The 24409-nt window shown below is 39.1% G+C and overlaps 1 protein-coding gene across 3 annotated transcripts; it reads left to right on the top strand.

Moving 5' to 3' along the window:
• The first annotated feature begins 1741 nt into the window (after positions 1 to 1741).
• On the top strand, positions 1742 to 22550 carry fubp3 (far upstream element (FUSE) binding protein 3). Of its 3 annotated transcripts, XM_010780543.1 has the most exons (19): positions 1742 to 1871; positions 7021 to 7132; positions 9322 to 9355; positions 10040 to 10089; positions 10243 to 10314; positions 11239 to 11296; positions 11520 to 11682; positions 12918 to 13016; positions 13209 to 13313; positions 13391 to 13493; positions 13919 to 14019; positions 14497 to 14665; positions 18269 to 18429; positions 18688 to 18761; positions 19375 to 19451; positions 19779 to 19835; positions 20063 to 20113; positions 20227 to 20360; positions 21128 to 22550. In XM_010780543.1, the coding sequence occupies exons 1-19, from the start codon at positions 1776 to 1778 to the stop codon at positions 21134 to 21136; spliced, it is 1725 nt and encodes a 574-aa protein (XP_010778845.1). In that variant the 5' UTR covers positions 1742 to 1775; the 3' UTR covers positions 21137 to 22550. The 3 variants fall into 3 exon arrangements, with proteins under 3 accessions (XP_010778845.1, XP_010778862.1, XP_010778854.1); XM_010780560.1 differs by lacking the exon at positions 19779 to 19835; XM_010780552.1 differs by lacking the exon at positions 19779 to 19835 and having other exon boundaries at positions 19372 to 19451.
• Positions 22551 to 24409: the final 1859 nt, after the last annotated feature.

Genomic DNA, 24409 nt, shown 5'->3' with positions numbered 1-24409 from the left:
GCCACCTTGAAGACATTGGACCGCACATGGTAACAATATGTTAGCGGAGCTGGGATCATACTTCAGTCATGCTAAATTGGAGGTCTTCATTTAGAGGTGCTGGCCTGGGAACAGCCTTCAGCTCCCACTTAATTTCTTTGCCTCTTTTTTGGAGGTGATAAAATGCCCCGGGCTGACAGGGAAGGGAAATTGATATCTGTATGAATGAATGTCTGAAAGATATAACATGCCAATCTGCTTGTCTCAAGTTCGAGGTCAATTGTCCCTTTTAAAGCAGCTGCAGGACCATGCATTGCAGTTATAAGTGTTAGCAAACTGCACATGTTATCAAATATATTATAAGCTTCAGGCTAGTGCATTTACTTTTATTGCTTATGCCGTTTCATGTTTTTGACCTAAGAGATCTGATAGATTTGAAACCTTTAATATCAGGTAGATGGTACCACTATTTATAGGTCCGAAAATGATCCTGATGCGTTATTCCTGAAGAAAAGCTAAACACCTAAATAACTGTTTCTAAAGCTGTTGGACCACACATTTAAGGTCAAACTTTTCTCATTGAGGTTTGGACACAATTTATGGGCCAGGAACAGTTTTGCATAAACAGTTCGAAAATGTGCAGCAATTTTACTTTCTTCTGTCTGGCTGCTGGCATTTCCCAGATGTGCATCGATAGATGTTTCCACATGTTCAGCAAGGAAGAAAAGTAACAATATTCCACAATGTTCATTCTGTTGTGTTAGATGGGATTTCTTTTTATTCTGACTACAGCTTGCGTTGTTAGGGCCTATAAATAGCAAAAATGTGTTTAATTAAAACATCTATGTGGCTCTGTAGAGGGAGCTGTGTGATGTTTTCTAATAATAGTTTTTTAATTTGTTTTATTTCATGACTATTTCCGTGTATGGAAAGTTAAGCAAATTTAGTATAGGCCTATGTCTGTGCATATCAATATACAGTTTATTGAGGCTGAAATGGATCCAGCTTCTCCAATGTGATGATAAGCTGATTCCCTGTATTTCAATAACATTGTAAACTGAAATATCTTTGAAATTAAGTTTAGAACCAAATTAAAAATCATTTTTCAGATATCATATTGGGCTTTGAGAAATTCCGCAGCTAAACAAGCTAATTCTGTTTTGTATTAGGCCCTACACTGTTTAGTTTCCCACTTATTAAGACTTTTGACCAAGTCAATATAGCAATTAAATACATGTCAATCAGGCATGGTAACTAAAAATGTTTATTTTGTGTTACAAAAACAAAATACACTCTTGTTATGGTGAACATGAACATGTTTTCATTTGACTTTATTCAAGAAAAAAAATCTATACACAAAACAGGGTTGACCATACACATAAAGAGTTTAAAAATAAAAGGAAATATTCAAAGAAATAAAGAAAGATATATAAAGAAAATTGTGATGGTAACATTTCAAGTAAAATATTTATCAAACACACAAACATTGGGTTATAGCCATAGACTGTATATAAATATATAGCCTTCTAATTTTTTAATGGTGGTGCAATGTGGTTGTAATTCTAACAACAAATGTGGAACATTTGGTTTACATTCAATCCATTTCTTATTTTGAATGTGAGATTTTACCAAAAAATAAAGTTAGTTTAGTATAAAATGTTATGGTAAAAGATGTTCCCTAAAGTGTGGGTTTTGATTAATCTCGCGAGATCTTGTGGCTCGCGAAGCTTTGGCATGGCACGTGTGCAGCTCCTTTTTTCTTTTTTTTAAAGTGTGGCTCTCAGCTGCCGAGGCGGATGATGATGATGGCGGAGCTGGTTCAGGGACAGGCCTCGGTGGCTCAGCCCGGAACGAAAGATGACTTCGCAGACACAATACGCCGGGTCCGACAGGTAAAACCGGACACACGGTTACCGCTTTCGGACCGCAGACAGCGGGTTTGACTGCTGGGCAGGGCAGGACTTTGGTCACCCAGGACCCCCTTACTACAAACACTCCTCATGCATGCACCCAGCTAGCTAGCAAGCTAACGTTAAGTAGCCTAGAGAGCATAGCTGAGGGGACAGATTAGAGTTAACTCGGGACAGAAGACGTGTTAAGTAGCCGTGTCAAAGCTGTCAAAACCACCACACAAAGCCATGTCACACGCTAAAACACGAAGGCCTCTTGTGATGTCGAAGTTTGTGCAACTTTTGTAAGTTAAGCCGACAAACTGCAACCTGTTGTCAAGCCACATAAGTTGCAGTTAGCTTAGCATGCTAACTTACTATCACAAGTTTGATACCCTGCAGCTCGACCCACAACGTGACCAAGGATGATAATGAGGTTAAACACGAAGCCTGGACACGCTGTCAAAAAGTTAGCTTGCTAGTTTTGAAGTCCTCAGTTAGCTAAAGTATAACCGGCTGTTGCCCCAGTTAAAGAGACGCACTGAGCTTAATCAGTGATCACATGCAGTACTAACGCTTACACTCCACCATTTCCCTTCAGCAACTTAAAAATAATCATGTGTATAAAACGTGTTGCGTATTTTCAGCGTAATATAAATCACGTGTGGAAGCTAGCTTGTGTTAGCTAGCTAGCGTGTGTGGTACTCTGTGTCCTAATGGCAGCAGCCTTGGAGTAAGGCCATGTATGTAATGTAACGTCATCTGTTCAAATAAGCCCCCCTCCAGTCCTCCTGTTGAGCACACTTGGATTTTTCCATTGCTGCCCGGAAAACACCTGAATATTTCATTTAAAAAGGTTTCTGTATTTCAATTCTTCCCCTGTTTACCTGATATTCAGATAGTAGTGACTGTAGCAGAGAGGGTCACAGTACTTATGCTGTAATAGAAGATAAGTACACACTGCTGCTGTTAATAGTTTGTAAATTGGACTTTAGTCATACAGCTACCAGTTGAGCTCCCCTGTGTATATTTTAAGATATGAACAAATGAAATGTCCCTGCATTTTTTTTTTTAACCCCTTAATCTTAAGCAATAATTTAGCACATTTGCTTTAATTTTAATACACCCATTTTAAAACATGACATTTCACATACAGGTCAATACGTGTATGTCATGATGCTTGTAAAGCCCCCTATGACATCTCCTTTCTCACACATATGATCATAAACAGTTTCACAAGATGTCAAATCAAAACCACAAGCTGCCACTGGTAAAGGAACATGTCACCTCTAGCAATCATAAAACAGGTTATACGAGATTAAATTGTGGGCAGTAACCTCACTCTTGCATCATTAATTGCAGAAGACCATTGATACTGACGTTAATAGTCAAAGATAAACCTCAGAATAACTTTCATAAAAACCCTTTAAAGGGATATTTATGTCTGCCCATTTGTGGCTGATGGTAATTTGTGGATTTGCCTCTATTTACCTTATAGAAACAGAACTAGTCATGTGGTTTTGCATGTTATCATATGACATCCATGTGGCACAAGTCTCACAAATAGGAAGTGGAAGATTGTTTTTTGATTCTTTACACTCCATACATTTAAATCTTTAAGATGCACACACTGCTTTGCAATGCATTTCATGTAATGTTCAGTGTTTGTTTTACTACCTAACTTTTATTAGAGCCGGCAAAACGAAAGCACACAAAGTCCATTAACTCATTAGCCTAAATCACAGGATGTTGACCTAGGCCAGGGGTCTGCAACCTTTTTGACCAAAAGAGCCATTTTGCTCCTTTTTTCAAAAAAATTGTCTGGAGCCGCAAAACATATTTCATAGCTTGATAGCTAATAAAGTTGTATTTATTGTTATATCAGACAAAAACTACAGTTTTTTTGCATTTATTAGGCTATTTATTACGTTATATATAACTGTTAACCTCTAATAAGAAACAAATAACTCCTATCCCCCTGTGTGCCTTGGCAGGCCTACTTTAAAATAAATTAAACACAGCACTTGGGGAGTCCTCTGCACATTTGAAGGAAAACAAATATAATTAAAATGGGCCCACTTTGAAATAAATAAAACATATAGCTTCACCCTAAAAAGAGTTAACGGTGGGGTAGGTAAGAATGGAGAAACCAGCTTGAGTGCGCTAGAATTTTAAAATACACAACCGGGAAAAATCTGCCTCTTCCTTCAGACTTCCTTACAGAGCCCCTCCTCCAACATACACGAACGTGCACATGACAAATGAGGGCACGAGATAAGCTTGTGCACAGATGGAAGGCTGACAGGCAGGTAGGCCTGAGACTGCCAAGGCACACNCGCGGGACCGTAGCAGGATGTGACGCAGATTTTAGTTGACCTAATTAAAACCGTTTTGTTTTTTATTTATGTGTCACAGTATCACCTCAAAATAAAAGATACGAAACATTTTCAACCGTGCAACAAAATATAAATAGTCCTACAAATACTTTTATTTTATTTCCTTCTTATTTTTGTCTAAGCTCAAGGGAGCCAGAGCAGAGGGCTTAAAGGGCCGCATGCGGCTCGAGGGCCGCGGGTAGCCGACCCCTGACCTAGGCATTAAGCCTATCATTTTCCTGTAGCGTTCTTCTTCCTGCTTGTCGCTATTGTTATGTGTATTTATGTTTATTTCCAGGATCTTTGTGTCATTAAATGTACCTATCCCAATCTTAAACACTAGGATTGACATAGCTCTCTGTAAATCAATAATAAACATATAAGTACATTATTTTAAAGAAGACCACTTGAGTAGTAGTGAGTGTCATGAATAGTGAAGTAGATCAGTGACAAAACAGTTGTGCCACATTGCCCAATGGACAAGGTGTTCTTGGACCCTAAATATAAACTATGCATACTTTGGTTTCCACATGTGACCACATGTCACAGGATTTGCATCCAGTCGTCAGTGGTGTTTACCCAGAGGCCCCAGTATAAGTCAACAGGTTTGAACTGTCAGAAGGTTTGGAAAAGGCTTTTGTTGCCACTAAATCCACCGGACTGCTGCCTCTGGTGTGTGTGTGTGTGTATGTGTGTGTGTGTGTGTTTATGTATACAAAATGCACCTTTTTATAATTTGAGGTACACTCGCGTGAATCCGTATCAGACAAGATACATTTGTCCTAGTTAGTTTAAAGGCTTTAATCCTCTAAGCGTGCAGGCTTAATGTATACAGTAGTGTTGATGTTTTTTAATATAAAGAAAGATTTCTGTTTTCTGTATGTGATTTCAAATGAGCTTAATTCATCATTACACTTAAGACCCAGTCTACACTAAACTTACAAAATAAATAAAAACCACATTTGTCAACAGTAATGTTTTCATAAAGGCCCTGCCACAGTGAAACACCTGAAGGATAGCAAAATGGTTGAATCACTTGTCTTTCCTCATTTTCAGTCGGTTAATAAAAAACAACAAATCACAGCTAAGATTAGGTACAACCCGACACGTCGGTTTAGTTTTAATACAGCACTATTCTGTTGTTCATATTTATATGCTTTTATGTTTTAAAGACAAATAAACAGTTAGTTGTTCTGACGAGGAAAAAGTTAATCAAAGTGATTTAATACTGGCTCATAAATACTTGACACTGCTGCGCTGTGGTGCTTAGAGAGAACTGATTAGACTTGACATCTTTTTGTAAAAGCTCTTTTTCTTCCTGTGTATATACTACAACTTAAATCGTGCATTTAAGATGTTTCCACTGTGGACATTGTCTTGCGTAATTAGGGCGTAGGACAAATATATAACCTCTTTAAAATGTAAAAAGTGCTCTCCAGCGTCAAGCTAGGCTCCGTACAGATGCATGCATTTGGATTACAGTGATTATGATAAACGTAAGAAAGAAAATTACTTCATATTTGCCTCTCACTAAACAAGCAATAGATACGTGCAGAACAATGATGACTCAATAGCAATTTGATCACCACAATTCACTTAAGCTTGTAAATAATAAAAAAGATCCCTTTATCTTCTGAACAAAACCTGGGATATAAATTCAGTATCGCTAAAAATACTGTTAAAACAATGAAAACATACAGTTTTCTGTAATGAAAACGGGTTATAAAGCCAGCAGGTGTTCGGGGAGATGCTTCTCGGGTATCGACCCAGCTGTAGTTAACCCTATTTGGGAATAACACTAATTGCATTCAAAATGTAAGCATTTTTCCATCTCAAATGCTTTCGAGGCTGCTTGACATGCACAGCTACAGAAAAGTCATGGAAAACATCAACCCCACACCTGCTTCCTTTTCTGCGTCTTTATTTCCACCTCTCACTTCCACCGGTGGTTCTCTGAAGTAGATAATCATCCCTGAAGGTGATGGAGGACTTTAATTGCTGTCAAGATATTTTCATATTGTGAAAGAAATTCCAGTCGGGCACAGATGTCAATTTTGTGTAATTTTCTGAAATGCTATACTTTAGTGTGGATGAAGAGGTGGCAGATTAACGGGTAGTGGAAAATGCTGTTGGCGCTCTTGTGCAGATTTAAATGTCCATCACGGCACAGCTCAAGCATCTACTTTAGGCTGGCAAGTGGATCATTATAAAAGTAGACATATATTGGTTTTTACTTAAGCTTAGCCGTAATGCACTCGTCTTGAAGTTTTATGCGGGGGAACGTCTTTCCTCCTTTGCTGCATTTAGTCAACTTTCCCACTTCCCTTTCTGCCGTCTGATAAACTTATTTAATTGTAAAAACTGGTTGTAACTTTCTTGCAACTTGTCTACAAGCAAATCCAATCGTTTTAGTAATTGACGTGTGTTGTGATGATCCGTGTCGTCTGTCAGTGCGAGCATAACAAAGTGATGTTAGTCAGTGATAGCTGGCCCATGACGGATGTTTCGAGGAAAGCAGCGGGAGCCTCAACAGGAACTACAGCAGTCTCCTTCTAGCTGCTGTAATGATTTACAAAGTGCAGTTTTCAGCTGCTGTCAAAAAGATAACACAATTTCACAGCAAACGTGATTCTTTTAAGAAAGCAGTAAGAAAAGAGAATGTGTCACTTTCATCATGAAGGGTTGTCTCTGAAAGGAAATGTGCGTTCAAAGAGAATATCATCACATATCCACTTTTCACCTTTTATTCCATCTGTCTTACTGTGTTGGGTCTCCAGATGGCAGCCAAGATGGGAGGAGACCAGATGCCCAACATGAACAGTTCCCCTCCGGTCATAGACCCCTCCCTCTACGGCTTTGGAGGCCAAAAGCGCTCACTAGACAATGGAGGTAAGCCCTCACACACATGCTTATCACGGGTGCATGTCGGCTGAATGTCCTGATATATTTATATACTCGCAACCACTCTGTCTAATGCTTTAGCTTTTATCCTTTCTAACATAAATGTGGACATCTTCAAAAAAGAAAACACCATGCTGCTATATAAAAGCTCTCAATGTTTATCTAGTCTCTGTAGAAAAGTGGCAGTTTTCTAGCTGTTCAGACTATTATTTTTTCAGTTTGGGCAGGATCTTTCCCTTACCAGTCAGCTACAAGTTGAGAATGAACACGATTTCAGTTCAAACCAAAGCTTCAACAGTGATGGTTTGGAGCAATTAAGGAAATATCCCAATGTAGCATTTCACTTTTTTTGAGACTTGTGAAGTATGCAAAACGGCCCCTACATAATAACAACCTTTTGTTTACCTTCTGGTAACTCACTAAAACGTGCATGTACGTGTCCCCTTTAGTCTTTACTAATGTGCTGATGCATTTGTTTGCTTATGAAATAATTGCAAAGTATTTATATTTATTTGATAGTCTTCTTCTCCGGAAGGTAGGGACACTTTTTTTTTATCCATCAACAGACAACACTGATTACTTGCTTAGTATCTACTTACAAACTAGATTTGTAATGTGTGTGGGCACTGACTAGCCAATGGAAAGTCAACTAAACTGGTTTTATTTCTATAAGGAACCACAACAATGGATATGTAATTTGACCACCATTGAGTTGACACATTCTTCATGCAAATACCTGGCTTTGAACAAAACGCACAATGGGTTTTTCCATTGCATACCTAGTGATCAGCAACTCTACAAGGTACACTTTAAATGTTATCTCAAGGAGGGATAATAAAGCACATTACATGTGTTGGAGGGAATGAAGCCACAGTTACTACTCACTCTGAAATTAGAGCCATGGTTTTGTGTTTTCATATTTGTTTGGAGTATTAAGTATCTGACGGTGTAGTGAAAGAAGATTCTACTTGCTGTGCCTGCACACATAGCACAGATTTGATCCATCTCATATCCATGAAGGGGAGAAGCAGTCGTCATTTATCCCGTCCTCCTCTTATCTTGTCACGGTTGTTTGAATGAGGTCCAGCCCTGAATGCCTGGATACATTGTTGCAGTTCTGGTTTATCTTTATTTGATGCACTGTTGTTTTCAACCATTCTTACTCAGTTTTTCTTCTTTGAAGTTTGTCCACAAATACTTGTGAAATAACATAATTGGTATCTTTATAGTTCTTGAGTTAGCTGACTATTAAGTTATTGAATTAGTCAAGTAGTTCAAAATATAATACATAAAGTTGTAATTTTTGTTTTTAATCAACTTTCTAACGTTTTTGTAATGCTTTTCTATTTATAATTTTTTGACACCATTGTAATTAGTATAATACTTTTTTTTTACAACTAGATTCCAGTGTGGGCGGCACAATATTTAACATTTGTGAGTGTTATAAAGTAAAAAAAGTCCAAGTATATTGGATGTAGTAATTTTCAAAAATATTTGACCTTTTTGTTTGGTGTTTTTTGCCTTTTTTTTAATATTTATTTTTGGCTGGTATCGTCAAAATATGGCAACAGACAATTAAAAAAAGACCTCAATAGAATCTTCAAATGGAGAGAAAAAAGGGACACTTGGTTCAGCCCTACAAAGTATACAAATAGACTTTATTTTACCGTCTTGTCTTTGTATGAATTCGGTGCACCTCCTGCTTTATATTCATAGCTGTTCCATTCTCAAGCTTTAACCCCGGTGCATTTCCAGAGGAAGTGAAATCAGTGCAAACGACCATAAAATTGATTTGAAGTTGCTAGATATCAACTCAGGTGTTCACGTCCATGGCAGCACATCCTCCACTGACCCTGCAGGACCCTTGCCTGGTGCTACATGTCGAAATTCAATTCAGGACCAGCAGCCGCTGACCTGAACTCTCTCTCTTCTGAACGGCTCTGATTGAAACACTCACTCAAACACTCACAGGCCTGATTACCATGCGGCTGAAAGCCCCCTGCTGCGGGTCAGACACAAACATGAAGGATTGGCAGAAACATATCCATCTGCTCCCGTCCCCTCCAGACATGACTCACTCTTTTTATTCTGCTTCAGTTTCATTTCCACAGATATTCAAAGTAGTATTCATCTTCAACCATGATCTTACATTTGAATTGTTTTCTCACCTCTCTCAGTAGGGAACCACCTCGGTGCAATGGTACATCAAAGGTGAGCAGAAATACTCACATCCCTGTTTATGTTCCTTTAAATGCCCTTATGTATTACTGGTGTTTACTGTTTACATTATTCTGTGTTTTCTCAACAGCCCTATATTTGCAATACAATTGATTTTTTTCATTCGCTAACTTTTCTCTCTGCAAATCGTCATTTTCCCATTTGAGAAAGCTGTAAGCAGCAAATGTTTGGCACTTTCTCTGTAACTCTGTAAATGTCCTCACATTTTGGCTTTAAAAGGAAGTAAACAAAAAACTTTTAATAAAAAAAATCTGCTGGAGAATTATATTTTTAGAGCTGAAAATATTAGTCCATAAGTAATACAAGTAGTCAACAACAGTTAGTCAACAACAACTTCAACAAATCAGGATTTTTATTTGTATTAATGATCAAAATTCACTGGTTGTGGCAGCCTCTCAAAAGTGACTATTTCATATTGACTATATAAAAGTAAACTCTGTTGGTCAGACAAAATAACTGAATTAGTCAAACTGTGATCAAATCAATTATACTGTGCACTATTCAATATAACATTTAATAAACCAATACGATAAATGATGACGTTTAGTAGCAGCCCAAATAATCTCCGCTCAGAAAAGCAGCCCTACTTTTCGATTTGACATGGTTTTCTTTTCTTTGGTCATCCAGTGTTATTGATCATGTCCTAATCTCTCCCAGGGCTCTTGCTACAGAAGACTTCAAAGTGCCTGATAAGATGGTGGGATTCAGTAAGGAGCTCTTCAGTTCATTATAGTCTGAATGAATGTTCGACATGTAATCATCAGTATTGACGTTCTACTCAGTTTTTGGGTCACTGCCTGAGGCCCCTGTCTAAATTCAAAAGGCTTAATACTGGTGTGTTCTCTCCCGCTCTTCTATAGTCATTGGAAAAGGAGGAGAGCAGATCTCAAGAATTCAGCTGGAATCGGGTTGTAAAATCCAGATAGCTTCAGGTAAATTATGATTAAAAACATTATTTAAATCCCCTGTTTCTCCTTGAGTTTAGTGTGATTCTTTTATGATATCCATCGACTCACCAGGGCTCATAAACATGGCTTTAAATGAGGCCTCCACCTTACACTAAGTAGGCAGTAAAATGCGGGGCCATTTTAGAGACTGGTTGTATTTTTCACCTTTCGTAGTGTTGGAAAGATTGGAGTCTTTTTGCATTTACACCTTTCAAAAGTAATATCCATTCAAGTTTATAAAAATGTATGTTCAACAAATCTCTGGTTTTGGGTCGAATTCAATTATTAGGGGGTGTAATGATTCCAATTCTTATCAATAGTGTATCAAACTGAGCTTTCAATACTGATCAGTGAATCTTGTATTTCTTTTATCCACGCCAATGTTGCACTTTGTAGCCTTTAGCGTCAGTAATCAGACTACAGTGTAGTAAACAACAGATAACCATTTTGAATTAGTCTTGTGACTGTTATTTTTAGATTGAACAAGCAGGCATGTTTGCCCACAGCTGAATGTGTCCTTTTTTAAATGTGGTCTGTAGTTGGTTTTACTCTATGTTGAAATGAATCACATGTTTTACTTATTGTTCCTTCACTTGCGTATTTCCTTGTTTTTCATGTTTGAAAACTGGAAGTAGAAGGCTGTTTGTACATGAATGAATGGAAGAAGTAGTTATCTGTGATCACCTTAAATCATGTCCAATGAGGCACAATTGTGGTGTATACTTGTGTGTTTTGGTATTTATATAATTGACATAAAAGGAGCAACATAAAACTGTTTAGGTCACAGAATAAAATTAAGAGCAGTTTGCAAGAATTGAAGCCAGAAGAGTAATTCAAATCTGTTGTAGGAGTCTTTTAGTTTTCCCCTCTGTTCTTAGTTAGTTGTTAATTGTGCGTCTTTTGTTGCAGACAGTGGAGGCATGTTGGACCGGCCCTGCACGCTGACTGGGAGCCCAGAGAACATTGAGTAAGTCTCACCTCTCAACTTTGACAGATTTACTGAAAGTGTGCCCTATTGTTGAGACACAGAGGGCATGAACCCTAATCTCTTTCACATCTGCTCCTCATCCGTCACTGAACCACCTGAACACCTCTTTCACATTGACAAAGAGAAATGCGACGCAGGAGAGGTTTTTTTGTGTGTAGTCTGTATGAGGTGACAAATGTATTTCTCGCTCCTCCCCCGACAGCCAGGCCAAGAGGCTGCTGAGTGAGATTGTGGAGCAGTGTCGGTACGGCCCCGGCTTCCACAGCGACATGGACGGCAACAGCTCGATCCAACAGATCCTCATCCCCGCAAACAAGGTCGGCCTGGTCATCGGCAAGGGAGGAGAGACCATCAAACAGCTGCAGGTGTGGAACTGCACTGAATGTACAGAAGTTACTGTAAAAACATGCATTTAACAACCATATTTATCTAGTCGGTCTTAAGTCAGTTGAACTTTTGGAATTCAACCTCAGCTTCGACTATAAACACCGTAGCCAAATTACCGAAAACTATTATTTTTTATCCCACAGCGTAACTTCACACCTCTTTTGCATGAGGCTTTTTTAATCTAGTGGTCTGGGTTCAAAATGTAGTTTCTCCTATTTGTCATCAGATTAAGATGTTTTCCCTTTGGGGCATATACATGCTATTTTCCTGTTTTTTTTCCGCACAACATCCAAAATAATTGTTAATATTATTGACACAGACTGAAAAGTCAATAAATATTCCCCCGAGCCTTTACTTTACATAAAATAATTATAATTTTGTTTTATTTTCCTAATAAGAAACTGGCATTCAGGGGCAACAATTGTGAAAATAATGAATTCGTAGTTCCGGTCAAATAAGGTATTGCAGTCAATGTGGAACACAACATTATATATTAGAGGACTTTGTCCTATAGACCAGGGGTTCCCAAACTTTTCAGCCCGCGACCCCCAAAATAACAGTGCCAGAGACTGGCGACCCCCCACCACGTGAATTGTCAACGGGGGGAGCCTCGCTGCGGGGACATTTGACAGATGGCCAGTCCGCCCCTGAAAAATGTCTATGCACACGTTGTTATTATTATTAATAATACAAATAATAATTTAAATAATTTTGTAATCATCTCGCGACCCCCACTTTGGGAACCCCTGCTATAGACTACAGAGCAACTCTAAAGATGGGCCCGATGGTCAAATGTTTCTCTGACCATCATTGGGGACAGACAGCGATAAACACACAAGTCGAGCTGTGTTTAGTAAAGGATGACATGTAATATAAAGGAGCAGATGAGTCTCGGTTATTTAAACCACATTCTTGGCAGAGTAGCACATTGAAAAGGGGGTGCCCTCCTACATCTGGTTCTGAATTGGATCCAGTTATAAAATGTTTTGGACCCCTGTTCTTTTATTGGTGATATCCAGCTTCAGGATCAAAGTCAATAAAAGATGTGGAATTATAAGAAATGGATGTAATGATAACACATTTCCAAAAGCCTCCAGAACCGGATGTTGAAAATGTGGAATTTGTCTGTTTGGTGGTTTTAAAACCTGTTTTTTTGAGTGAACAGTGTTTTGAGCCCCAGGTAACTCTTTGGTGTGTGATTGTACCCCTGCAGGAGAGAACAGGAGTGCAGATGATAATGATTCAGGATGACCCCATGCCCACTGGAGCGGACAAGCCCCTGAGAATCACGGGGGATCCCCACAAAGTGCAGGTCGGCCTCCGAAGAGCTCACTGTGTGTCACCAGCTTTCACTTTACACTCATTTTTACACATTTTATGCCTTCAGTTTTCCACTAAATTCAGCTGGACTTATGTTATCTTCCACATCCTTGTCAAAATATTTGATTGTGTAAAATAAATAGAAATAAGAAATGAAGATGTGTTTTTTTTAATTTTTATATAGCAAGCCCGTGAACTTGTGGTGAAGCTAATCCGAGACAAGGACCAGGGAGACTTCAGGGTCGGCAGAGCAGACTTTGGATCCAAAATGGGTGGAAGCAGTCTGGATGTAAGAAATCACTTTATCAACCTAAGATACATTTGTCTCCTTCTATGACTTTCCTCTCACTGTCCTTATTGTTCCAGGTGGTTGTACCCAGATTTGCTGTTGGCATCATCATCGGCAGGAACGGAGATATGATCAAGAAGATTCAGAACGATGCTGGGGTCAGGATCCAGTTCAAACAAGGTACGAAGATAAAAACCCGCCCTAATGTAGTTAATATAATTAAAAGTAGTAATGTGTAATCTCTTAAACTGGTCGCCCTGTTAATCTTGAAACCCAACAACATGTATCTGTGCATTAAAGACAGCTTGTGTCATTTGTTTGGGAGTACTATTTGGTGAAAGTCTTTTACAGCTGTAATAAGTAGTGATTGAGCTCACACATCATTCATGGACAGATTTGTATTCATGTCCAATACTTTTGTTAGGACTTATTCACTACAAATTTTTAAATGTAAAACTGCAAGTCACTCAAATAAAAAAAAGTATATGGTCAGTCTTTTGCTCATTTAACTTAACTAACTTGTATTTTAGAGCAATTGGAAGTTAATTAGTATTTCATCTCGGAGCATTGAAAGACCTTCTGTGTCCCTTGTGTTTGTGGTCCAGATGATGGAGTCAGTCCTGACAGAGTTGCTCAGGTGATGGGTCAGCCCGACCACTGCCACCATGCGGTCCATCTCATCAATGAACTGGTCCAAACTGCTCAGGTTAGTGATTCTGCCTTCTGCAAACATCTGTCCAGTTAACATTGTGTTGAAGAAAATGTATTCCGCATTTTAAAAAAATAAAAATAAAAAAAATAAAAAATGTTTTTATGAACTAAATATGTGGGCATATCTTAGGTGTCGTACTTTAATTTTGCTCCGTGTAGTTTCTAAAATGCAACCATTTTCTGGCACATTGCACTGCTGTTTTGACCCAAAATAAACCTTACTTTTTTTTTTCTTACGGTTTGTTTGTTTTCTGATCATTTCTTAAGATGTTTGGTTATGGAAGCCCAGAGAAAACTTACCTTGTTGGTAAAAACAAATCAACTGCAAAAGTTTCTGTTATGAGTTTTAAATAAAGAATAAATGCCATTGTTAAATATCCATTAAAAATCATCTCTAAATTGTAAGGAATGTATACAGGGAGCCTGAACTTTTTCATCCAACTTATGATACATTCTGGGTCCTTTCCTGTAGGAGCGAGATGGGTTTGGAGGTGTATTGGGACGCAGAGGTCGAAGTGACTGCAACATGGCAGGTGGAGCAGGAGGAGGAGCAGGAGGAGGAGCAGGTGGCGGCTCTGGAGGACTGCAGGAGGTGACATATGCAGTACCTGCTGACAAGTGTGGACTGGTGATTGGCAAAGGTAAAGAACATATTTCCATTCAGCTTCTAGTATTCTATTTGGCACCTCAGTGAACCGTTAGGTGGTTCTTTGTGCATATAGCCAATACTTTTTGTTGTTGTTGCTAGCTCACTTAAAAGTTGCTTTAGGGGTGAGCGTGCCCGAGCTAATCCGTTTCTGGCTGTCTGAGAGAAATAATAGAGTCCATCAATATGAAACTCTTAATAAGGGTATAATGCAAGTCGCCAGATTGCCTTTTCTCTTTTTAATAACTGAAAGCCGTTTGGTGTTCGGCCACTGCGTGAAACTGATGAGAAGGGGAGGGGTGAGTGACCACCCTCCTATTCTCTCTCCAGGGCTCATGTATACAGCACAAGTGGCATTCATTGGCTTCACTAAGGGCTTAATGACGGGGATAATGCGTGTAATGTGACATTAATTGTTAAAGGTGCATAATAACAGCCCTCAATCATGTGGAAGGCTGCCTGGCATCTAATGAGGGTCTTTCAGCCCAATAGAGTGCAGCGAGGGAATGAATAGGAGGAATTAGCTTATTGGCTATTCATGCCCACTCTATTGCCAGCTATTTAAAAGTCATTGACCATTGCATTGGAAAGGGCTGCGAGTGTGTGTGTGTGTAGTGTGTGTGCATGCATGTCTCCTTGGTGTGTGTATGTGTGTGTGTGTGCTTGCAGTTGTGGGCGGGTTCGGAGTGGGCCTCTTTACCTAAGATAAAAACATGGCAATAGAAATGTCAAGTGGCTTTTGTGCATGTAGTGGGGAGAGGGAAACAAATAAACCTGGGCGTTGCGTCCCTCTCTCTGAGCATTAGCATATGAAGTGGGCCAATATGGTCGGGATGGCGGTGGGTCTGGGTGCTGTCAGCCGCCCCTTAAAGGGTGCGGTGATTAATATCTTTACGATGCCATATGCAGCCCATTGCCCCTCCGTTTTGACCCCCTTCACACACACAGACTCACACAGCTTGACGAATCAAGCCACCCACCAACCTGCTCAGACTTTATTACGCCATGAATTCAGTGCCGTAACGAGCATTATAATACGAAAGTCATGAATTTTGAGCTTAAAAATCTAAAATTCAAAGGTCCACTTTCTAGGTTTTCCTCTGCTTTCAGTTCAATCTCACAGTGGAGGTTTTTTTTCACCTGAAAGTGGACATTTCTATCAAAAACCTAATAAGAGGAGCCTTTTTGTGTTATTTCTCTGTAGAAGTCTACCGCTTAAGTCACGATTACAAATATTTACTACTAAATACAATTTTACTCTTCAGTTTGACATTTCTGTACCCTTATCAGTTAAAGTAGTTTTTTCACTTCCACAGAACAATCTAACGTTGTTGAAGCGAGATAGAAATGCTATCGGATTGTACAGCAAGTGGATTTTTGTTCTCGTATGCTTAGCCAAAATTCAATTCTTTTCTTTATTGTCTTTAAGTGGAATTGTGTTGTGATGCCTTTTTTTGTTTTTTTTTGTTTGTTTTTTTATAATTTGAGATGCCAAATCGGTGTAAATGGTTTGCTTCACACAGATAAATTGTAAAGTCAAATGTTCTGTGACTCAGCAGCAACATTATTAATCCCAGGCTTGCTGCTCCAATGCCCAGCTCCTCCTGTCAACATGTGAGCTTTGGCCAGAGCCACACAATGCCAAATAGGCGAGTTTGCATTTTCTCTCTGCATGTGTGAATTTTCTTAAACAGTGCAAAACATGCAGGTTAGGTGGTTCGGAAACTCTAGATTTCCTCTACTTGTGTCTTTGTGTGCGAGTCCTTTGATTAACAGTTGATCATGGTGTGCCTTGTATAACTAAAAAAAAAGAGAAATATAAAGAACTATTTAGCTTCTACTGCATAGACAGCCACGTTTTACGAAAGGGTTATCTTTCCCTGATAGTTATAGGAATGGACCAATACAACTATCCATGGGGGCAAACCTAGTTATTTCTTGATTAAAGGTACTAACTATGTCTTTAATGATTTAAATATGTATAACAAAAATACTCTCCAGTATGATATTGATTTTGAGCATTCTCAAATGCAAAGCTGCAGTTGCATTAGACCTGTCCTTGTTACTCCTTCTGGGATGTTTTCCTCCCTGGAGGCCTGAGAGTTTCCCCCCACCAGCAGCTAACCAGTCCATTGGCGTTGCCTTGAATGCGGTCACCAGTTGCACTTTTGTGTGCCCTCCTTTTCTCCAGCTCACTAAACCAGTCTCATTAATAAGGATGGTATTATCTGCCCTCACTACAGCCCAGTCCATGAAATGAATAGTCAGGGTCTTCATTGCTCTCTGCTGTCTGACTAGAAGAGCTCATAATGGCTTCATTAAGGCAGAAGTTTCATTTGGTTGACAATGGGTTAATGGCCCATGTGCAGTCTGTTGGCAGCAAGGAATAGGCTTGGGGAGGAGGAGAGGTTTTTGATGAGCGTTTTCATTGGGAGGTCAGCCAGGGTCATCCGAGTGTCAGCCACAAGTGAACAAATGTGTAATTGATGTTGGGACAGCCCCGGTGTCCCCCCGGGAAGCACCCTCAGCCCTTTTTGGTTCAGATGGGTATTGTGGAGGGGGGTAGCGTCTATGTGCCCCCTGTTCACTCCCTCCTCTCATCACACAGGACAACACCGAGTCAAGAATGAAAAGGCTAAAAGAGACAAACGATATCCCAGAAGGAGGATACGCTTCAATTTTGTCCCCTTTGCTCCTGCCAGCTATGTTTCATTTCTCCCTGCTGGTGTAATTGCTCTCCCCACACGTCGGGAAGCTGGCATCTGATGCAGCGGGGGGGAGGTGTGCAGGAGATGTCTCCTATTGTTTCCCGATTTGCATGGACGTTACCACAGAATGGTAGATAAGTGCAGAGACACAAGCCAGAGTCTTCATAAGGTAGCATCTATCGCACCACTTTAGTGAAGGGAGTCTGTGTGATGGCTCTCTGGCTTCATGCCACATGGGGAAGATGGTAGAGATGAGTTAGGGTCCCCATTAATGAGTTGCAGATTCACGTCTTCAGGAAACTTAAAACCATTTGATTACAGACTTGGTAAAGCTGGGGTTACAATTCTGAGTATTGACCAAAAACAAGCATAACACCAAGCTGTGTGGTGTCTGTGTTGACTTGGTTTTCAGACGCAACACGTATGAAAACATTAATAGTGTCTAGCTCATTTCTACGTAAAAAGAGGGACAACAAAAACCCTGCTTCCTTTCTCATTTCTATGTAAAGTAGGCATTATCGTCATATGGCTGCTTTTGCAAAGTTACAATAAATGTCGGAAGCAAAATCCCCAAATGTCTGATATCAGGAAGTTCTTTTTTTATTGAGCCACATACAAAAACATGTTGTATGTTTGTATGATTCAGGACTTAAAGAACGAGTTTATTAACCAATAGGTCAATTGACACAGAATTGGTTAAACTCTGGAAAGCCGACTGAACAATTGATTGGTTTTTCAAAGTGAGGATTTTGTGTTTTTCTTTATCTTCCTGTAACGTCTGACTTCCTCAGACCAGGGAAATCATCAGCAGATCAATCTACAATACACATTTGTAGTATTAATTGTTAGCAGCCGTTAATATTCTTCCTTATCGCTTGCTGCTCTTCCAGGTGGGGAAACCATCAAGAACATCAAGGAGCAGTCTCGTGCCCACGTGGAGCTGCAGAGAAACCCGCCGCCCAACACCGACCCCAACGTGCGCATCTTCTCCATCCGAGGCACCCCTCAGCAGTTGGAAAAGGCCCGGCAGCTGATCGATGAGAGAATTGGGGTAGGTGGTCTGGCTCAGGCCCGAAACTCTATTGTGTGTCCTGATATTCATGAGCGCACATGTCACTGAGAGCTGCGGCGCTGCTGTGGGCCTGGTGGCCGGCAGGATGTCACCAGAGGTTAAACATAAAGAATCCATCAAATGGACTTAATGGAGTGCATCAGCGGCCGGCCCTGCCCTCTGACCTTGCCTGTTGGCTTCCTTTTTAAACACAAGTGTGGTCTCTCACTCTCCACCTCTTCCCTTTCTCCGCTCTAGGGCCCAGGAATGGGAGGCAACAGCAGCTTCGGGATGAATCCCTACAACCAAGGACCAACCACTCCTCCTCAACAGTAAGCCTCCATTCCTCTAACAACGTGCACTTAAGCAGACTTAAGTGTAACAATGTCATCTGTAAAGCTGTTTTCAAAACAAACTGAGGTGAAAATTCACGCAGTCCGATTACAAATAAAGCAAAGCACCAGGCGACTGAGTATGCGTCTGTAACGAAAGCATTTCAGCGTTAATATCCTACTGACGTCGTACAAATATCGAAAATGGCAGAGAAAATGGTTGCCATAAGTGCTCACCTGAAGCTCTGAGACAAAAGGGAGAAGGCTTGTGGAAAAGTGACTTAAGCCAAATGATCACATGGCAAGTCCTGAAACGTATATTTGATGTGTTACAGATACAGTAAACCTGAAAGTGTGCTACTCGTCTGTGAAAGCACTTTTTATGCATTTTAAAATGAAATGGTCAATGTGAAGGCTTGCCAGATGAGCTAAATATTTTCCAAAATCCAATTTAATATGCGATGACAAACTAATTAACAAGTAGTCATTTGAAAGGTGAACTTTCAAGTGTGCATTTTCTCAAGTTTTCACTGGAGTTTGGTCTGAACACACCTTAAAGATGTCTTCCTAAGTTAGATACTCACACTGCATTGTCTGTTTGTTTTTTTTGAAGTGGGAATCAGACGTTCATGCCCGGAGGATGGGGGACAACTTTTCAAATATGGCAGCCTCAAGGCCAGCAGGACCACAGTAAGTGAAGACACTTCGGCCAGATATAGATATAAAAAGAAGAAAAAAAAGGAAATATGATCCTTTCCGAGATATATAATTGAGCTGCAATGAAGGAATGAAGCCCTGAAAGCACATTTCATTTTGATCACAGTTGTGTGTCACTGCAGTTTAATCAAAGTCTGCAGCAGGCTGTGATGGCTGTGCTTCCTGTGGCTAACCACCTCTTTCCTCTATGGACAGATTTGAAATGTGCCGTCGATGGAAATGATTAGGGAACAGATGAGAGCAGAAGGTGAAAAGCAGAGCGCTCTCTCAGTAACTGGTATTATCTGTGTCTGGTTTCAGGTCACAATGGATCCCAGACGGGCCAGATGGACTGGGAGCAGTATTATAAAAAGCTAGGCAAGAGAAAAAGATATTTTTTGATTAAGTGTCACTCTATAACTTTTTCCTTAAACTCTTTATTGTCTGTTCACACAAGCCTGATACAATCAGACATTTAGGAAAGATTATAGGCATAAATCCTTCTAACTTTAATTTAAAACCCTGTTCAACAAAACGGTTGGATAAAAGTTTTAGTCAAGATTTGTATTGTAAAAAACAAAATGTAACCTTCTGTTTGTTTTCAGGTCAGCAAAACCAAGCCCAGAGCTCTGCTCCCGAGTACAACAAAGCCTGGGGTGAGAGCTGCTGGAAGTGTTTCTCATGGGGACTGAAGGATGGGTTTTAGCTCAATCCTCCGTGTTTTCCTGCTCGTCTGTTGCTTACTGTTGTTTCCTCTCCTCCTCTTCAGGCCAGAGCGCTGGTCCTGCGTCTCAGCAGAGCTCTAACCCTGACTACAACGCTGCCTGGGTGGACTTCTACAGGCAGCCCGTGGCCTACTTCAACCAGGGCCAGACACAGCAGACACAAGCCCCGGGCCTTCAGGTGAGAAACACACACCTGCAGGATCAGGCTGGCAGCTTATTTATAACAAATCCTATAAAATGATAAGAAAAAACGACGTGTTAGTGTTTTTCTCAATACTTTCTTATCTTGTCAATCAGCTCAAAGCCCATTTGGTTCTATGGCTGCACAATTCATTCAAATGATATTCAAATTGTGATTATGGACAAGTGAAATATTCAAATTTCCGGAATCCCAATATTTCTTAAAGGCTAAAAATGTGTTGAATAACATTTGAATGAGTGATTTCGGAGCTGCAGGGATATCCGGGCCTACAAATCATATTCTACACTTTGGTACGGTTTCTATTGAAAAAACACACCATAATCATTTCAATATACTATTCAACGATAGAGGAGTTTGATAATAAATTAAAACTCTCCAATATTGCGAATCATATCGTAATTGCAATATCAGTCAAAAATAAACGCAATTACTTTAGTTTTTTTTAATCATGCGTCACACTTAGCTGTCACTTATTAAATCAGCGTTGAAATGTAATTATTAGCACATTTGACTGAAAACGAATACAGCACAGTTAAAACTATCAGTAGTTCTGCAGCGACTCTGATAGTCCCTTGGTTTTTAAGTGTTTGTTTCACAGTGGAGCTTTATTACACAATTCTTACTGGTGTGATTTGTTGAAAGTAGGAAAATCAAAAATGTCGCCAGATTTTTTTTTGAACAAATGTGTAACCAGATGGGTTTATTTATTTAAACCAATGATGAGCAAACTGTTTCCTCTCCAGGATCATTAGGAGAAGACGCCCAGGGGACAGACTTGAATCACTGAGGATGAAAACAACCCTTTTCTAACGGAGGGGGTTTAGATTTGCAACGCCTTGAAGACTTTTTTTCTTAGTGAGAAACACTAGCTGTAGAATGACTTATATGATAAAGTAATATTTCTAAAAATCAGGAACAGTTATTTGTTACTAAATGCTTGTGTACACTGTTATTTTGGATAGACAGTATCTGGGATCCCTTTTTGGACTTGAGAGAGCTGTTTTTGTTTTTCTATGTTTTCCTGTCTTTGACTCAGATTGTACCCGCCAAAATGAACCCAAGAGTTGTAACATTTCAAAAGGCAATATGATCTATTTTTTCTAGTTTTGTTGAAATGACATGATTATGTGCTTAGCAGTCTTGAATACCATTTGTCATAATGTCATTGTTTAAAAAAGATGTGTTAAAAATGTTTTCCTTTTACATAATTCAGTGAAATGAAACTGTGATGTTTTGTTACAGGAAATGTATTTTTGTTACACGGTTTAAAACACGGAATAATGTCAGCCAGTGGCAATAGTTCTTATTTAATTCCTGTTGTGCATTGTATGCTGTTTTTCATTGTCATTTTATTGTACTCTGGTTTAAAAAAGGTGCAATATCTTATTTCACTTTTGAAAACAAAGATGATTCTCTAATATTTTGACCGACTTTTAACTTGTAGTTTTAAGATGTTTTTTTTTTTTCAAATAGATGTCATGGATAATTTATTACAATTATCTGATATGATAGGATTTAGGGGGATGTTGCAAATAGCTTCTTTGCCTTTGCTACCTTGTAAAACTATGTATATACGCTCATATATTTGACTGTTAATTTAAAATATATATGTTTCATATATACTTATATAAAAAAATATTTTTTTTCCTGTGATCAGTGTTGCAGGAAAACTGTCCCTCTGTTTTTCTGTTCTGTTTTCGTACTGAAAATGTTCAAAGATTGTGAATGTGTGATTTGAAATTTGATGTTGCATCTTGTTATGAAGAAAATTAAGAAGTGGTAGATTTGTGTATGTTCTGTACCTGAACTATTCAAGACTGCTAAGCCGCTGTTCTTCTACCTGTGTAATAATTAATATAGTATTTTTATGTTTTAAGTATTATGATCAAAAGCTGTCTTATTTGGTACCTCCCAGTTCGCCAGCGCCCCCCTGAGCCCTGCTCTGGACCCCGGGGGGCGCTGGACTCAGTCCAATGCTAATAACTTTTTAATTATTTTTTTATTTCTTTGTGTGATCTAATATAAATGATGCATCATTATGGAAAAATGATTCTGGTATTAACGTCATTTCTTAATGAAAAGGGATATAATTTCAAAATGTCTAATGGTGTTTGTTTCTTTTCCTTATGTGTACAGTTAACAATGTATTAAAACAAATCCAGACTACATTTGTGTACTGCTAGAGATGATTGTGTGAAAAAATAATGTGACTTTTGTTGTATTCTGATTCTTGGTGTTGAAAAGTTTAGATGCATAGAAATAGATATATAGGCCAACTGTTTGTTCTCATGTTTTATAAGCAGAAAATATATATTTTCTATAGTTAATTGCAAGTTCTCGCATTCAAATAAATGTTCCGCAAGCCTCCCTTGTGGCTGACTAAAACTATTGGTACAAGTTCTTAATGGTAGCTGCAGCACTTTTCCACTGCTACACTTTACAATCACTTATATCATAGTTTTAACATTTAAGAAGGTGCATTTTATTAAAACATAGCTGCCAAAACAGAACAGCAAATGATTTCAAAAATATTAACAAGTACGCAATTGTTTCTGATTTGAGGGTCAAATCAAAAAGTGTTAAAATATGAGCATTTTTATGTAAAGTAGAATAATTTTTTCTTAAGACATATCAGAAACAAATCAGATTTTCTTCCTTACACCTGACTTTATTGGGATTTTGTTTATGTGCACAGTCTTTATTTCTCATTTGCATCATATCTGGGCCTGTTAAGTCAAACATCAGGTGGGGTTATTGACCCTATGAGTGTTTAAAGATGACCCTCTCATTCTTTTCAAACAGGATGGTGTTGCAAGTTGTGGCCACCAGACTTTGGTTTGTTCCTCTGTATCATCTCATGTCTCATTTAAATCTCTGCCTTGCTCAATTTCCTTCTCTTCAACATCTCATCGCTCCCTAAAAAAAACCTGTAACATTTCCATGTTGCCATCCTTGCACATGTTAACTGTCCAGCAGCAGCACGTCATCCCTCAGCCCTCCCCCCCCCTCTCTCTTTCAGCTTTGTCACTGCACATCTTTGCTCTCAGCGGGGGGGCTCCTGCCACAGTGGACCCTGGCGGCCCCATACCGTCAGCTGCATTGATGCGCTGCAGCTGTTTCCAAATCCAGCCCTTGATTTTGATCCTCTTCCTTTTTTAGCGCATCGTCCCGCAGGACACTCCTGACCCGGGGGTCCTCTGTGGCCGTCTGATGATTTAGTCGTTCCATGATCAGACTGATGTGGAGAGAGGTAACATTAATATTTATATAGACCACTCTTGGACACTTTATTTCTCCTTTTTCAAGCTGCAGAAATTGAACCCTCCAAATAAACAGGCATTTGCTGTAGGAGGTGTGTTTAGTGTGTGTCCCCTTCATTATGGACAGAGGAACAAGAAAACATATTTTGGTTCAGATTTTAAAACCATTTTTCAACATGTGCATTTTTGACTTTCCTATAAGCTACAAAACAATGTAATTAACGACATCTGTTTAAAAAAAATTGCAAAGACATCAAAGTACAATATTATACACTTTAAAAAACTTACAGCACATTTATTTCCACATTAAAATGGATACATTGCAGTTTCTGTGTGCGTACACTTTACTGTAAATCTGAGCGAAAGGTTGCACTTTATCTACATTTTTGTATTAATACATAACAGACTGTAATTATTTATGAAACTTTAAATAGCTGCATTCATCCAACACTAATCCTGTTATTTTACTAAAGTTGGATTTGAAATGCAAGACTTGTATTTTTTACTTGAAGTTTCCAACACTGAGGCCTGTAGGTTAAATCACTCTTTAAAAATGTGAATCAATCTTTATAGTCATGAATGGTTTTCTCTGAGTCTTATTGATCTGTTTGTATTGTCTGTAGCACAGGAGAAGTATTCACATCTTAAAAGCAGATATTTTAATAGAGGTAGTACAAAAAGTCCTGCATCAAGTACAAAAGTGTAAGCATCAAAATCTAATAAAAGTATACAAAAAAAGTTAATTTCAGAATAATTTATGTGATT

The sequence above is a fragment of the Notothenia coriiceps genome, unplaced genomic scaffold, assembly GCF_000735185.1.
Source record: "Notothenia coriiceps isolate Sejong01 unplaced genomic scaffold, NC01 NC01_scaffold00000490, whole genome shotgun sequence".
Lineage (NCBI taxonomy): Eukaryota > Metazoa > Chordata > Actinopteri > Perciformes > Nototheniidae > Notothenia > Notothenia coriiceps.
The sequence above is the reverse complement of the archived record's forward strand: the minus strand, read 5'-3'. Positions and strand labels throughout refer to the sequence as shown.

Excerpts from the sequence above, each read along its gene's own strand:
- fubp3 (XM_010780543.1), top strand. The coding sequence starts at position 1,776 with ATGATGATGATGGCGGAGCTGGTTCAGGGACAGGCCTCGGTGGCTCAG. Across the intron at positions 10,090-10,242 it reads TGATAAGATGGTGGGATTCA|TCATTGGAAAAGGAGGAGAG; the intron begins GTAAGGAGCTCT and ends GCTCTTCTATAG. Across the intron at positions 18,762-19,374 it reads CCAACCACTCCTCCTCAACA|TGGGAATCAGACGTTCATGC; the intron begins GTAAGCCTCCAT and ends TTTTTTTTGAAG.